Source organism: Ranitomeya variabilis, chromosome 1 (genome assembly GCF_051348905.1).
Source record: "Ranitomeya variabilis isolate aRanVar5 chromosome 1, aRanVar5.hap1, whole genome shotgun sequence".
Taxonomy (NCBI): Eukaryota; Metazoa; Chordata; class Amphibia; order Anura; family Dendrobatidae; genus Ranitomeya; species Ranitomeya variabilis.
The window spans coordinates 995,219,208-995,233,674 of record NC_135232.1 but is presented as its reverse complement, the minus strand read 5'-3'; the positions used below and the strand labels follow the sequence as shown (position 1 = coordinate 995,233,674).

The following is a 14,467-nucleotide window of genomic DNA, read 5'->3' as shown; positions in this document are numbered from 1 at the left end:
TGTTGCAGCAAACATACTGCATTACACCTGTAGTCTACTTCTTCTTCATATAAAAAATCCATTATTAATTAAATTAACCTATTCTTGAAAAAATGTAATTCAGTTTCAAGGTAAGTTACTGCAATCTTCTGCACTTTAGCTGGCGCAGGCTCAGCTCATAAGCAGATGTTAGATATTACATGCCGTTGACACACTGCTGCAAAAGCATGAACTGAAGATACCTGTGGTTTGGCCACTCAACTCGTTAGATATTGCAATCAATAGTGATAAAACTCTCTCTGTTCGCTTCCCATAAGGCGATCGCAGAGTGCCGATGCATTGCCAGGGTAGCCGGAGGACCTAATAATGGCCGCCGGAGGAGCTAATAATGGCCGCCGTGACTGCCTTCTCAATACAACTACACATTGCAGTGTATTTGAGTGATCAGGAGACCGCATGCTCAAGTCCTGTAGTGAGACAAAAAAGAAAATTAAAATATAAAAAAATATAAAAATCATAGAGATCCCTTCACCCCACTGAAATAGTTTTATAATAGAAAAATAAATAAATAAAAGTGCACATAGTTACATAAGTTGAAAAAAGACCTAGGCCCATGAAGTTCAACCTTTCTAAACCAATTGTACATTTTGTCACTAATTCAACTGTGACCACCAATGTTATAGGTTATTAATAGTGTTGAGCGATACCGTCCGATACTTGAAAGTATCGGTATCGGAAAGTATCGGCCGATACCGGCAAAATATCGGATCCAATCCGATACCGATACCCGATACCAATACAAGTCAATGGGACTCATGTATCGGACGGTATTCCTGATGGTTCCCAGGGTCTGAAGGAGAGGAAACTCTCCTTCAGGCCCTGGGAACCATATAAATGTGTAAAATAAAGAATTAAAATAAAAAATATCGCTATACTCACCTGTCCGACGCAGCCGGGACCTCGGCGATTGTAAGCGGCAGCGTTGTTTCTTTAAAATTCGCGCTTTTACTTGCTTACGTGAATTCCCGGCTTCTGATTGGTCAGGGCGGCCATGTTGCCGGGACTCGGACCAATCACAGCAAGCCGTGACGAAATTACGTCACGGCTTGCTGTGATTGGTCCGCGTCCCGGCAATATGGCGCCGTGACCAATCACAAGCCGTGACGTCACGGGAGGCTGGACACGCGCGCTTTTCAAAATAAGCGCGTGTCCAGCCTCCCGTGACGTCACGGCTTGTGATTGGTTAATGGCGGCCATGTTGCCGGGACGCGGACCAATCACAGCAAGCCGTGACGTAATTTCGTCACGGCTTGCTGTGATTGGTCCGAGTCCCGGCAACATGGCCGCCCTGACCAATCAGAAGCCGGGAATTCACGTAAGCAAGTAAAAGCGCGAATTTTAAAGAAACAACGCTGCCGCTTACAATCGCCGAGGTCCCGGCTGCGTCGGACAGGTGAGTATAGCGATATTTTTTATTTTAATTCTTTCTTTTACACCTTTTTACATTAATGTTGTTTCGATACCGATATCCGATATTACAAAAATATCGGATCTCGGTATCGGAAATTCCGATACAGCAAGTATCGGCCGATACCCGATACTTGCAGCATCGGAATGCTCAACACTAGTTATTAATAAAGAAGTTAAAAAGAATCGGTCCTAGCACAGATCCCTGCAGTCCCCACTGCTGACTATCCCCCATTTAGAGACCATACCATTTATGACAACTTTGTTTCCTGTATATAGTTTCCTCCAGTCCTTGTTTATGTAGCTTCAATATAAGGCTGTTATGTGGTACAGATATTAAATGCCTTTGCAATGTCCAGATAAATCAAATCAGCCGCCGTACCAACATCCAGATTTGCACTTACCTCCTTATAGAAACCCAACAGGTCGGTTAGACACGACCTATCGTCCATGAATTTGGTCTTGACTGTCATTTATTATTTTATTCTCTGCAATGTGTTTCTCTTCTGATGCCCTCACATAACTGGTATTGCCACATTATTAACTACCTGAACTATAAAGTGATCATACTAGTTATCCTTGTGATGAACACTGTTAAAAATGTATAAATATTAACAATGCTAAAACTGCTGTTTCGGTTCATCCCACCTCACAACAAAACTTGAATTAAAAGGGGTAACAAAGTTATATGTGCAAAATCATACCAATAACAAATAAAACCTCTTCCCAAAAAAGCTCTTACACAGTTCCTCCAATTAAAAAAAATATATACATAGAATATAGAAATGAAGAAGTATATGATTACAAACAATGGTTTTAGAGTGCAAAGCTAGTAAAACATAAAAAACTATATAAATTTGACACCTTCGTAATTGTAATAATTCACAGAATAAACTTGTCATCTATATATCTTTGTGAATGTCAAGAAAATGAAAGCCAAAAACAAAATCCAAAATTGGATTTTTTTTAGCAGCGTCAATAGTTGAACATTTTTCAATACAATAAACGACATTTACCCCAAAATCATGCCATTAAAAATGCAACTTTTGCTCAAATAAAAGGCTACTTAACTTTTTTGGTGTTGTTTTTTGTTCCCAGAATTTAGCTCAGTGATAAAAAATAATAATGTACACCATTGCAACCAAAGTATTAAAGTTTAAAAAAATGTAATAAAGAGAACCCATTGCATACACTACAAAAATGTGTAACTTATGTTTTCAACTCTATATTATTGTTTTTATTTTAAAATGTTTATCAGCATATACTGTTTTCAGTATCTGGTGTGGTCAGCTTTACTTTAATATCTAGAATAACTGTTGATCAGTTACCACAACCTCATGTGGAGAAAATAAAAAAGATATACTGTACTTACTAACACTAGCAAAGCAAAATTTGGGACATTTAAACCTAACCCACAGAAGCATCCAGAAAAGACCCCTTTTTGGTGCAGCCTGTGGAACTTGTAACAGCTATATTAAAGTTCTCTGCCACATTTTTCAATTTGTAAATTACCAGCTCATTAAAAATGTGATACTGCTTAATCTTATATACCGTATATACTCGAGTATAAGCCGACCCGAGTATAAGCCGACCCCCCTAATTTTGCCACAAAAAACTGGGAAAACTTATTGACTCAAGTATAAGCCTAGGGTGGAAAATGCAGCAGCTACCGGTGAATTTGAAAAAATAAAATAGATGCTCCATACCGTTCATTATGGCCCCATAGCTGTGCCATAGAAAGCTGTGCCATATAGTGCTCTGCACCATTCATTATTGCCCCATAGCTGTACCATAGAAAGCCGTGCCATATAGTGCTCTGCACCGTTCATTATTGCCCCATAGCTGTACCATAGAAAGCTGTGCCATATAGTGCTCTGCACCATTCATTATTGCCCCATAGCTGTACCATAGAAAGCTGTGCCATATAGTGCTCTGCACCGTTCATTATTGCCCCATAGCTGTGCCATATAGTGCTCTGCACCATTCATTATTGCCCCATAGCTGTGCCATATAGTGCTCTGCACCGTTCATTATTGCCCCATAGCTGTGCCATATAGTGCTCTACACCGTTCATTATTGCCCCATAGCTGTGCCATATAGTGCTCTGCACCTTTCATTATTGCCCCATAGCTGTGCCATATAGTGCTCTGCACCGTTCATTATTGCCCCATAGCTGTGCCATATAGTGCTCTGCACCGTTCATTATTGCCCCATAGCTGTGCCATATAGTGCTCTGCACCGTTCATTATTGCCCCATAGCTGTGCCATATAGTGCTCTGCACCGTTCATTATTGCCCCATAGCTGTGCTATAGAAAGCTGTGCCATTGCTGCTGCTGCTGCTGCAATAAAAAAAAAAATGACATACTCACCTCTCTTGCTTGCAGCTCCTCAGCGTCCCGTCCCGGCGTCTCTCTGCACTGACTGATCAGGCAGAGGGCGGCGCGCACACTATATGCGTCATCGCGCCCTCTGACCTGCACAGTCAGTGCGGAGAGACGCCGGGAAGATGGAGCGGCGCCCGGCGTGTGGAACGTGGACAGGTGAATATGAAATACTTACCTGCTCCCGGCGTCCCGCTCCTTCTCCCGGACAGATGGTCTTTGGTGCCGCAGCCTCTTCCTCTATCAGTGGTCACCGTTACCGCTCATTAGAGAAATGAATATGCGGCTCCACCCCTATGGGAGTGGAGTCCATATTCATTTCTCTAATGAGCCGTCCCACGTGACTGCTGAACAGGGGAAGAGCTGTGGCACCCGGAGACCGTGGGACTTCAGGGACAGCGCCAGGAGCCCCGGAAGCAGGTAAGTATGCCTCAGCGCCCTCTCCCCCTCACCCGCCGACCCTGCCGCCGACCGTGACTCGAGTATAAGCCGAGAGGGGCACTTTCAGCCCAAAAATTTGGGCTGAAAATCTCGGCTTATACTTGAGTATATACGGTAGCTAGTAAGGAACAATTAGCCTTTAGACACGGATACCAGAATGTCTATACTACATATGCTAACTTTTTGTTTTTTTTTGCAAGGTTCACTGCTTAGGAGGGGAAATCGGAGCCGAAACCTGGGACCACATAATGGCTATGATTCCATGCCCATTCCTGGCTTTGTCTGCAACCATCAGTAATCCTGAACACTTAACTCAGTATGTTCTGTACATTTCTGCTGTTCAAGATTCATGATTCATTAATATAACAACTGTCATGTAATAAGATTACTTTTGTTACTTAGGTGGCTACAATCAGTCAAAAAATATTGGCAATCCAGTGAAGAAAAAGAGATGAGTGATATGTCAATACCACCCAAAAGGGCAATAAAGAGAAAAACGGCAAAATCAGAAAAAAGATCTTACAACGTTCGACTAGGTAACTATATGCCAGAAGATGTACTCACAATTTTTTCTAACGAAAATTTAAAAAAAGACCTGTCTGCCCATGGAGATTCACCTTCTTTGTTAAATTTTGTAAACCAGGCAACCCTGTGTATTAAAGGATTGTAAAGAAGCTTCAAAGATTAAGAACTACCTATCTCACACATTTGTAAATATGAGGATACACGAAGAGATCCATCAAAATGTAAATTTACTGATTCAATTAAAAGCCACAAAAATGAATAAAAGGAATGAAATGAAAGACAGTAATGCCGTATGGGGACTCCCAGAAGGAAAATAATTTGGACAAACAAGGGAAATGAGTAGTAAACTACTCAAAAAATTCCAGTAGGTTGTTCTAGGTTGCTTGAAGTGCCATTAATATTTGGGACAGTGTCTTGAAAAGATTAAGAACTGTATATCCTATACTGGCTGGGGTCCCATAAGTCATATTGCCTCTTTTATATCAATTATATTATTTTATATAAAACCTGAACAGATGAATCTGTCCTGCAAAAACAAGAAAACTCACCTCTCTCCCAAGTCGCAGCAAAAAGACACATATTGTGCTTTTCACACGCCCAAAGATAAAATTTAGAAATAACGCTGTGTCTTACGCAAACCAAGGACTTAGCTGAAGAGACTTAGATTCAGCAATCAAGCGGGTCTGCTTAGAAGGTGCTGCGGCTTCTTCCGGTGTGTGATGCCCATGAAGAAGCCGCAGTGGTGAAACTCGAGTAGGGAATGACATGATGATTTGATTTATATGCTGTTTTTTATGGATGTTTTGTGAATACAATAGAATACAGAATTGCAGAAGAAAGCTCCGTGTCACAAATACTTGACAATTGTTGGGCTTTTTGGCCATTGCCCTCTATATTTTTTTAGGATGATGAGAGGTCAAAAGCTGAATCATTTTATTCCAAGAAGAAGTATGATAGAAGAAACCATAACCAGTTCTGGGGATGCAGCAACACTTTTGATGAGGATTCAGGTGATCTGAATCTCTTGAGCCAAGTCTTTAGTCTGCTCAAGACTACATTCGGTCTAGACTTATTATAAGATGATGGCTTATTCTAGCAATATATCATCTCCCTTTATGAGATGGAAACATAGTACCTTTTTAAATAGGGCAGCATGGACAAGCTGACACGTCCACCTTAATGTTAATATAATGATTTTTTTTTTTCAGCTGGTGACTGTGTTATTTTATTTTTGAGTGCCTTTTGAAATCGGATTACTGATCATGGGTGGTAGCATTAAAATCATGTAACATGATATACTGTATTTGCATTCATATCATCCACATCTGCAGTGTCATAATGAGGTTTCTTAAGGCCAAAGATGAAAAAGTTTCTGAAGGCCAACCCACCATCTATACAAGCATATGTACATACTTTTAATTGCATGATATACAGCTCTGGCAAAAATTAAGAGACCACCACATCAAAACCCTGTCATGGGCAGCCCAATCTCCAGACCTGAACCCCATGGAAAACCTCTGGAATGTATTCAAGAGGATGATGGATAGTTACAAGCCATCAAACAAAGAAGAACTGCTTAAATTTTTGTGCCAGAAGCAGTGTAAAAGACTGGTGGAAAGCATGCCAAGACGCATGAAAGCTGTGATTTAAAATCATGGTTATTCCACAATATATTGATTTCTGAATTCTTCCTGAGTTAAAATATTAGTATTGTTGTTACTAAATGATTATGAGCTTGTTTTCTTTGCATTTTTTGAGGTCTGAAACCACTGTTGTTGTTTTTTTTATTTTGACCATTTTTCTTCGTCAGATAAAAAACAAAATTTATTGCTTGGAAATTCAGAGACATGTTGTCAGAAGTTTACATTTTACTCAAAAATATACCTATAGAGAGAAAAATCAGACAAACTGAACATTTTGCAGTGGTCTCTTAATTTTTGCCAGAGCTGTATGTATATTGATATAGTCTAAGGTTATTTGGGATAATTCACTTCATGGTAAGTGATTGGTGTTTTCTTCGGTTTGAGTTTTGAGGTCAACATTATGTGGAGCCTGTGCAAAAAGCATTTCAAATGTTTAGAATGTTTTCTAAATACAAGAAAAAAATAGATGAATCTGTTCAGTCTGCACAAAATTCCATATTTAATCCTTGGCAATAGTTGTATTCCTTCATTGAAATATGTTGTTTTATCCTATACATAATAAATACAAAAATTCTGTTTTGCAGTTCAATATGACAAACGATACAATGATCTGGAAAAGTATACATGTTCTGTAATAGACTCCAATATTAACTTTGAACATTACCATCCATGTGCTTTCTTGACATTAGATCATGTAAGTATATATAGTAGTATGTAATAACTTCTGTCACTAATCATGTTCACGAAAATGTACAAAGGAGGAAGACACCTCTGTTTAAAATTTTTTAAACAGAGTTAGAAACGCGTCAGAGTGTTTGGTGCTAACATGTAGAGGTTTTATTCCCTTTGAATGTGAAATAAAGCTTTGAAGAATTTTTAAACAGAGGTCCCTTCCTCCTTAATACACCCCTTCCCGACCTTTGACGCAGCGTATGCGTCATGAAAACCTGTGCTAATCCGACCTGTGATGCAGCATATTCGTCATGGTCGGATCGCGCTCCTGCAGGCCGGGTGAAAGGGTTAACTGTAATTTCACCCGACCTGCAGGGACAGGGGGAGTGGTACTTGAGCCCAGGGGGGTGGCTTCGCCCCCCCCCATAGCTACAATCGCTCTGATTGGCTGTTGAAAGTGACGTTTCACTTACAATCAGAGCGATAGTAATATTTCACCAATGAAAATTGGTGAAATATTACAATCCAGCCATGGCCGATGCTGCAATAGCATCAGCCATGGCTGGAGATCGCGACCTGCCTCCCGCCACCGCCACCGATCTCGTCCCCACCGTCCTCCGTCCTGTCATCTGCTGTCCTCCGCTCCCCCCGTCCTCCTGTCCGCTCCCCCCGCAGTCCGATCTCCCCCCCCGCTGTCTGATCCCCCCTCATATTTACCAACCTCCGGTGTCCCTCCCGGCATCCGTTCGTCTGCTCCATGGGCGCCGCCTTCTTCCAAAATGGCGGGCGCATGCGCAGTGCGCCCGCCGAATCTGCCAGCCGGCAGATTCGTTCCAGGTACATTTTGATCGCTGTGATAGGTTCTATCACAGCGATCAAAAGAAAAAAAATAATAAATAACCCCCCCCTTTATCACCCCCATAGGTAGGGACAATAATAAAATAAAGAAAAATTATTTACTTTTATTTTTCAACTAGGGTTAGGGTTATTGTTAGAACTAGGGTTAGGGTTAGGGCTAGGGCTAGGGTTATTGTTAGAACTAGGGTTAGGGTTGGGATTATTGTTAGAACTAGGGTTAGGGCTAGGGTTATTGTTAGAACTAGGGTTAGGGCTATTGTTAGAACTAGGGTTAGGGTTAGGGCTAGGGTTAGGCTACTTTCACACTAGCGTTGTGTGACGGCCGTCGAAATGCGTCGCTTTGGAGAAAAAACGCATCCTGCAAAGTTGCCCGCAGGATGCTTTTTTTCTCCATAGAATTGCATTAGCGACGCATTGCGACGGAGTGCCACACGTCGCAACCGTCGTGCGATGGTTGCGTCGTGTTTTGGCGGACCGTCGGCACAAAAAAGTTACATGTAACGTTTTTTTGCGCGTCGTGTCCGCCATTTTCGACCGCGCATGCGCAGCCGAAACTCTGCCCCCTCCTCCCCGGACATTACAATGGGGCAGCGGATGCGTTGAAAAACTGCGTCGGTATGTCGGGCCGACGCATGGCAACGGCCCCGTACCGACGCTAGTGTGAAAGTAGCCTTAGGGTGCATACTGTGTGGATTTGGCTGCGGATCCGCAGCGGATTGGCCGCTGCGGATTCGTAGCAGTTTTCCATCACGTTTACAGTACCATGTAAACCTATGGAAAACCAAATCCGCTGTGCCCGTGGTGCGGAAAATACCACGCGGAAACGCTGCGTTGTATTTTCTGCACTCAATTCTTTGTGCGGATTCCGCAGCATTTTACACCTGTTCCTCAATAGGAATCCGCAGGTGAAATCCGCACAAAAAACACTGGAAATCCGTGGTAAATCCGCAGGTAAAACGCAGTGCGCTTTACGTGCGGATTTTTCAAAAACTGTGCTGAAAAATCCTCACACGAATCCGCAACGTGGGCACATAGCCTTAGGATTAGGGTTGGAATTAGAGTTAGGGTTGGAATTAGGGTTAAGGTTGGAAATAGGGTTACGATTAGGGTTCGGGGTGTGTTGGGGTTAGGGTTAAGCTTGTGGTTATCGTTATGGTTAGGGTTAGGGGTGTGTTGCGGCTAGTGTTGGAGTTAGAATTGAGGGGTTTCCACTGTTTAGGCACATCAGGGGTCTCCAAACGCGACATGGCGCCACCATTGATTTTCAGCCAATCTTGCGTTCAAAAAGTCAAATGGTGCTCCCTCCCTTCCGAGCCCCAACGTGCGCCCAAACAGTGGTTTACCCACATATATGGGTTATAGCCGTACTCAGGAAAAATTGCACAACAACTTTGGGGGTCTAATTTCTCCTGTTACCCTTGGGAAAATAAAAAAATGGGGGGCTAAAAGCTTATTTTTGTGGAAAAAAAAAGATTTTTTATTTTCTCGGCTCTGCGTTATACATTTCTGTAAAGCACTTGGGGGATCAAAGTGCTCACCACACATCTAGATAAGTTCCTTGGGGGGTCTAGTTTCCAAAATGGGGTCACTTGTGGGGGTTTCTACTGTTTAGGCACTTCAGGGGCTATGCAAACGCAACGTGACGCCCGCAGACCATTCCTTCAAAGTCTGCATTCCAAAACATCACTACTTCCCTTCCAAGCCCTGACGTGTGCCCAAACAGTGGTTTACCCCCACGTATGGGGTATCAGCGTACTCAGAACAAACTGAGCAACAAATATTGGTGTCCAATTTCTCCTGTTACCCTTGTGAAAATAAAAAATTGCTTGCTAAATCATAATTTTTGAGGAAAGAAAAATGATTTTTTATTTTCACGGCTCTGCGTTATAAACTTCTGTGACGCACTTGGGGGTTCAAAGTGCTCACCACACATCTAGATAAGTTCCTTGGGGGGTCTAGTTTCCAAAATGGGGTCACTTGTGGAGGTTTCTACTGTTTAGGCACATCAGGGGCTATGCAAACGCAACGTGACGCCCGCAGACCATTCCATCAAAGTCTGCATTCCAAAACATCACTACTTCCCTTCCGAGCCCTGACTTGTGCCCAAACAATGGTTTACCCCCACATATGGGTATCAGCGTACTCAGGACAAACTGGGCAACAAATATTGGGGTCCAATTTCTCCTGTTACCCTTGTGAAAATAAAAAATTGCTTGCTAAATCATAATTTTTGAGAAAAGAAAAATTATTTTTTATTTTCACGGCTCTGCGTTATAAACTTCTGTGACGCACTTGGGGGTTCAAAGTGCTCACCACACATCTAGATAAGTTCCTTGGGGGGTCTAGTTTCCAAAATGGGGTCACTTGTGGAGGTTTCTACTGTTTAGGCACATCAGGGGCTATGCAAACGCAACGTGACGCCCGCAGACCATTCCATCAAAGTCTGCATTCCAAAACATCACTACTTCCCTTCCAAGCCCTGACGTGTGCCCAAACAGTGGTTTACCCCCACGTATGGGGTATCAGCATACTCAGAACAAACTGAGCCACAAATATTGGTGTCCAATTTCTCCTGTTACCCTTGTGAAAATAAAAAATTGCTTGCTAAATCATAATTTTTGAGGAAAGAATAATGATTTTTTATTTTCACGGCTCTGCGCTATAAACTTCTGTGACGCACTTGGGGGTTCAAAGTGCTCACCACACATCTACATAAGTTCCTTGGGGGGTCTAGTTTCCAAAATGGGGTCACTTGTGGAGGTTTCTACTGTTTAGGCACATCAGGGGCTATGCAAACGCAACGTGACGCCCGCAGACCATTCCATCAAAGTCTGCATTCCAAAACATCACTACTTCCCTTCCAAGCCCTGACGTGTGCCCAAACAGTGGTTTACCCCCACGTATGGGGTATCAGCGTACTCAGAACAAACTGAGCAACAAATATTGGTGTCCAATTTCTCCTGTTACCCTTGTGAAAATAAAAAATTGCTTGCTAAATCATAATTTTTGAGGAAAGAAAAATGATTTTTTATTTTCACGGCTCTGCGTTATAAACTTCTGTGACGCACTTGGGGGTTCAAAGTGCTCACCACACATCTAGATAAGTTCCTTGGGGGGTCTAGTTTCCAAAATGGGGTCAATTGTGGAGGTTTCAACTGTTTAGGCACATCAGGGGCTATGCAAACGCAACGTGACGCCCGCAGACCATTCCATCAAAGTCTGCATTCCAAAACATCACTACTTCCCTTCCGAGCCCTGACTTGTGCCCAAACAATGGTTTACCCCCACATATGGGTATCAGCGTACTCAGGACAAACTGGGCAACAAATATTGGGGTCCAATTTCTCCTGTTACCCTTGTGGAAATAAAAAATTGCTTGCTAAATCATAATTTTTGAGAAAAGAAAAATGATTTTTTATTTTTACAGCTCTGCGTTGTAAACTTCTGTGAAGCACTTGGGGGTTCAAAGTGCTCACCACACATCTAGATAAGTTCCTTGCGGGGTCTAGTTTCCAAAATGGGGTCACTTGTGGGGGGTTTCTACTGTTTAGGCACATCAGGGGCTCTGCAAACGTAACATGATGCCCGCAGACTATTCTATCAAAGTCTGCATTCCAAAACGTCACTACTTCCCTTCTGAGCCCTGACATGTGCCCAAACAGTGGTTCCCCCCCACATATGGGGTATCAGCGTACTCAGGACAAACTGGACAATAACTTATGGGGTCCAATTTCTCCTGTTACTCTTGTGAAAATAAAAAATTGCTTGCTAAAAAATAATGTTTGAGGAAAGAAAAATGATTTTTTATTTGCACGGCTCTGCGTTATAAACTTCTGTGAAGCACTTGGGGGTTCAAAGTGCTCACCACACATCTAGATTAGTTCCATGGGAGGTCTAGTTTCAAAAATGGGGTCACTTGTGGGGGAGCTCCAATGTTTAGGCACACAGGGGCTCTCCAAACGTGACATGGTGTCCGCTAACGATTGGAGCCAATTTTTCATTCAAAAGTCAAATGGCGCTCCTTCCCTTCCGAGCCTTGCCGTGTGCACAAACAGTGGTTTGTGACCACATATGAGGTACCGGTGTACTCAGGATAAATTGCACAACACATTTTAGAATCCCTTTTATCCTGTTGCCCATGTGAAAATGAAAAAATTGAGGCTAAAAGAAATTTTTTGTAAAAATAAAAGTGCTTTTTCATTTTTACGGATCAATTTGTGAAGCACCTGGGGGTTGAAAGTGCTCACTATGCATCTAGATAAGCTCCAAAATGGGGTCACTTGTTGGGGAGCTCCAATGTTTAGGCACACAGGGGCTCTCCAAATGCGACATGGTGTCCGCTAATGATTGGAGCCAAGTTTTCATTGAAAAATTCAAATGGCACTCTTTCCCTTCCGAGCCCTGTCGTGCGCCCAAACAGTGGTTCCTCCCCACACATAGGGTTTCGGCATACTCAGGACAAATTGTACAATAACTTTTGGGGTCCAATTTCTCCTTTTAGCCTTGGAAAAATAAAAAAATTGTTGCTAAAAGATCATTTTTGTGACTAAAAAGTTAAATGTTCATTTTTTCCTTCCATGTTGCTTCTGCTGCTGTGAAGCACCTGAAGGGTTAATAAACTTCTTGAATGTGGTTTTGAGCACCTTGAGCGGTGCAGTTTTTAGAATGGTGTCACTTTTGGGTATTTTCAGCCATATAGACCCCTCAAACTGACTTCAAATGTGAGGTGGTCCCTAACAAAAATGGTTTTGTAAATTTTGTTGTAAAAATGAGAAATCACTGGTCAAATTTTAACCCTTATAACTTCCTAGCAAAAATAAATTTTGTTTCCAAAATTGTGCTGATGTAAAGTAAACATGTGGGAAATGTTATTTATTAACTATTTTGTGCCACATAACTCTCTCGTTTAACAGAATAAAAATTCAAAATTTGAAAATTGCTAAATTTTCGCCAAATTTCCATTTTTTTCACAAATAAACGCAAAAATTATCGACCTAAATTTACCACTAACATGAAGCCCATTATGTCACGAGAAAACATTCTCAGAATCGGTAGGATCCGTTGAAGCATTCCAGAGTTATTACCTCATAAAGGGACACTGGTCAGAATTGCAAAAAACGGCAAGGTCATTAAGGCCAAAATAGGCTGGGTCATGAAGGGGTTAATACATTTTTGTGGATTTCTCTGTGGGTTAGCAGCTTTGGATATGGCACTCTGTAAGATCAAACAAGCATGCCAAAAACTTAGTACGGTGAGATCATTTTTTTCTTTCACTGTATTCCTGTTCACCTAGACAGTAAGTATTTTAACATTTGTGATAAGACCATTTGTTTAGTGTTATAATTAAATAATGACTGTAAATTATAAAGTCAAAAGTTTACGAAAAAAAGTAAAAAATAATTCAAATGTATAACACAGAAAAAGCAAAAAAAGTAATGCAAATGTAATAACAACTACATTTTATTATGCTAAAAGTAAAATCACAGATACAATATAAAAAATATAAAACATGGGTATAGCAGGCATATGAAAATACACTTGCGGAGGTGAATTAGGTTATACATGTTATATATTTAATGGCAAAATCATGAAAAAAATGTGTATGTGGAGTGTAACATAATGTAAAAGGCTAAGTAGACATGCTGAGTGAGCCTCCACTCATGTACATGTCATGTGTAAGAGACACCACTGATGGGTGGAATAAAAAGAAAGATGGATACCTCATAAATCATAAGAGAATCAAACAAATATGAATAAGCAAAAAAAAAGAAGTTCCATAATTGAAAAATCATAGACATATAGCCACCCGCTAATCAAAACACCTAGAGCGTGTTTCTCTGGAGTAAGGCTATATAAATTAGGGAGAACCAGTTCACAATAGAGTATAATAATAAAAATATTGAATGACAACTGTGACATACAGTGATAATATATATATAAATAAATATACTGAATGCCTGTGTTGCTGGAGGATGGCGTGCAGGAGGACACTATCACCTGCATAATAGAGAAACGCTAGTGAGGTGTGCTTGTTCCTTTAAAGGGAACCAGACAGCTTGCACAGATACCTCAAACCATTCCATGTATTTATTGCTTATTACCATACCTAACAAGCTCTTTTATTTTTCTAAAGGATTACTGCATATTGAAAAAATGTATCTCATCACTTTCATGGCAATATGCTAATTAGTGGGTGACTAGTTGTGGACGTGTTGTTTTATCCCCAGACCAGTCATCTCTTTATTCATGTTATCATGCCCCTGTGAGCGTCAGTATCATGATTTGCCAGGTCTGACAGTTCTTTGCAAATCTCTGCCTCCCTGACAATACACAGCAAGCCTGGCTTCTTTTGCCCACTGGGCATTCCCACGGAGGCATTGGTGATACATGCCAGTTGTAACCGGAGGCAGAGATAAGCAAGGAGCTTGTGGTTGCACCACTCTTGCAAATTATGTTACTCATAATGCCCACATAGCTAGTCATCCGCTAATTAACATATT

General features: G+C 41.5%; 1 protein-coding gene across 1 annotated transcript in view; it reads left to right on the top strand.

Annotated features, from left to right (window-relative positions):
* Positions 1-14,467, top strand: part of DDX60 (DExD/H-box helicase 60) — a 288,318-nt gene that overhangs the window by 139,232 nt on the left and 134,619 nt on the right. Inside the window, exons 20-22 of the mRNA XM_077279474.1 lie at positions 4,470-4,585; positions 4,672-4,805; positions 7,022-7,131. Of these exons, the coding sequence (XP_077135589.1) occupies positions 4,470-4,585; positions 4,672-4,805; positions 7,022-7,131 (360 nt within the window). The remainder of the gene's footprint in view (positions 1-4,469; positions 4,586-4,671; positions 4,806-7,021; positions 7,132-14,467) is intronic.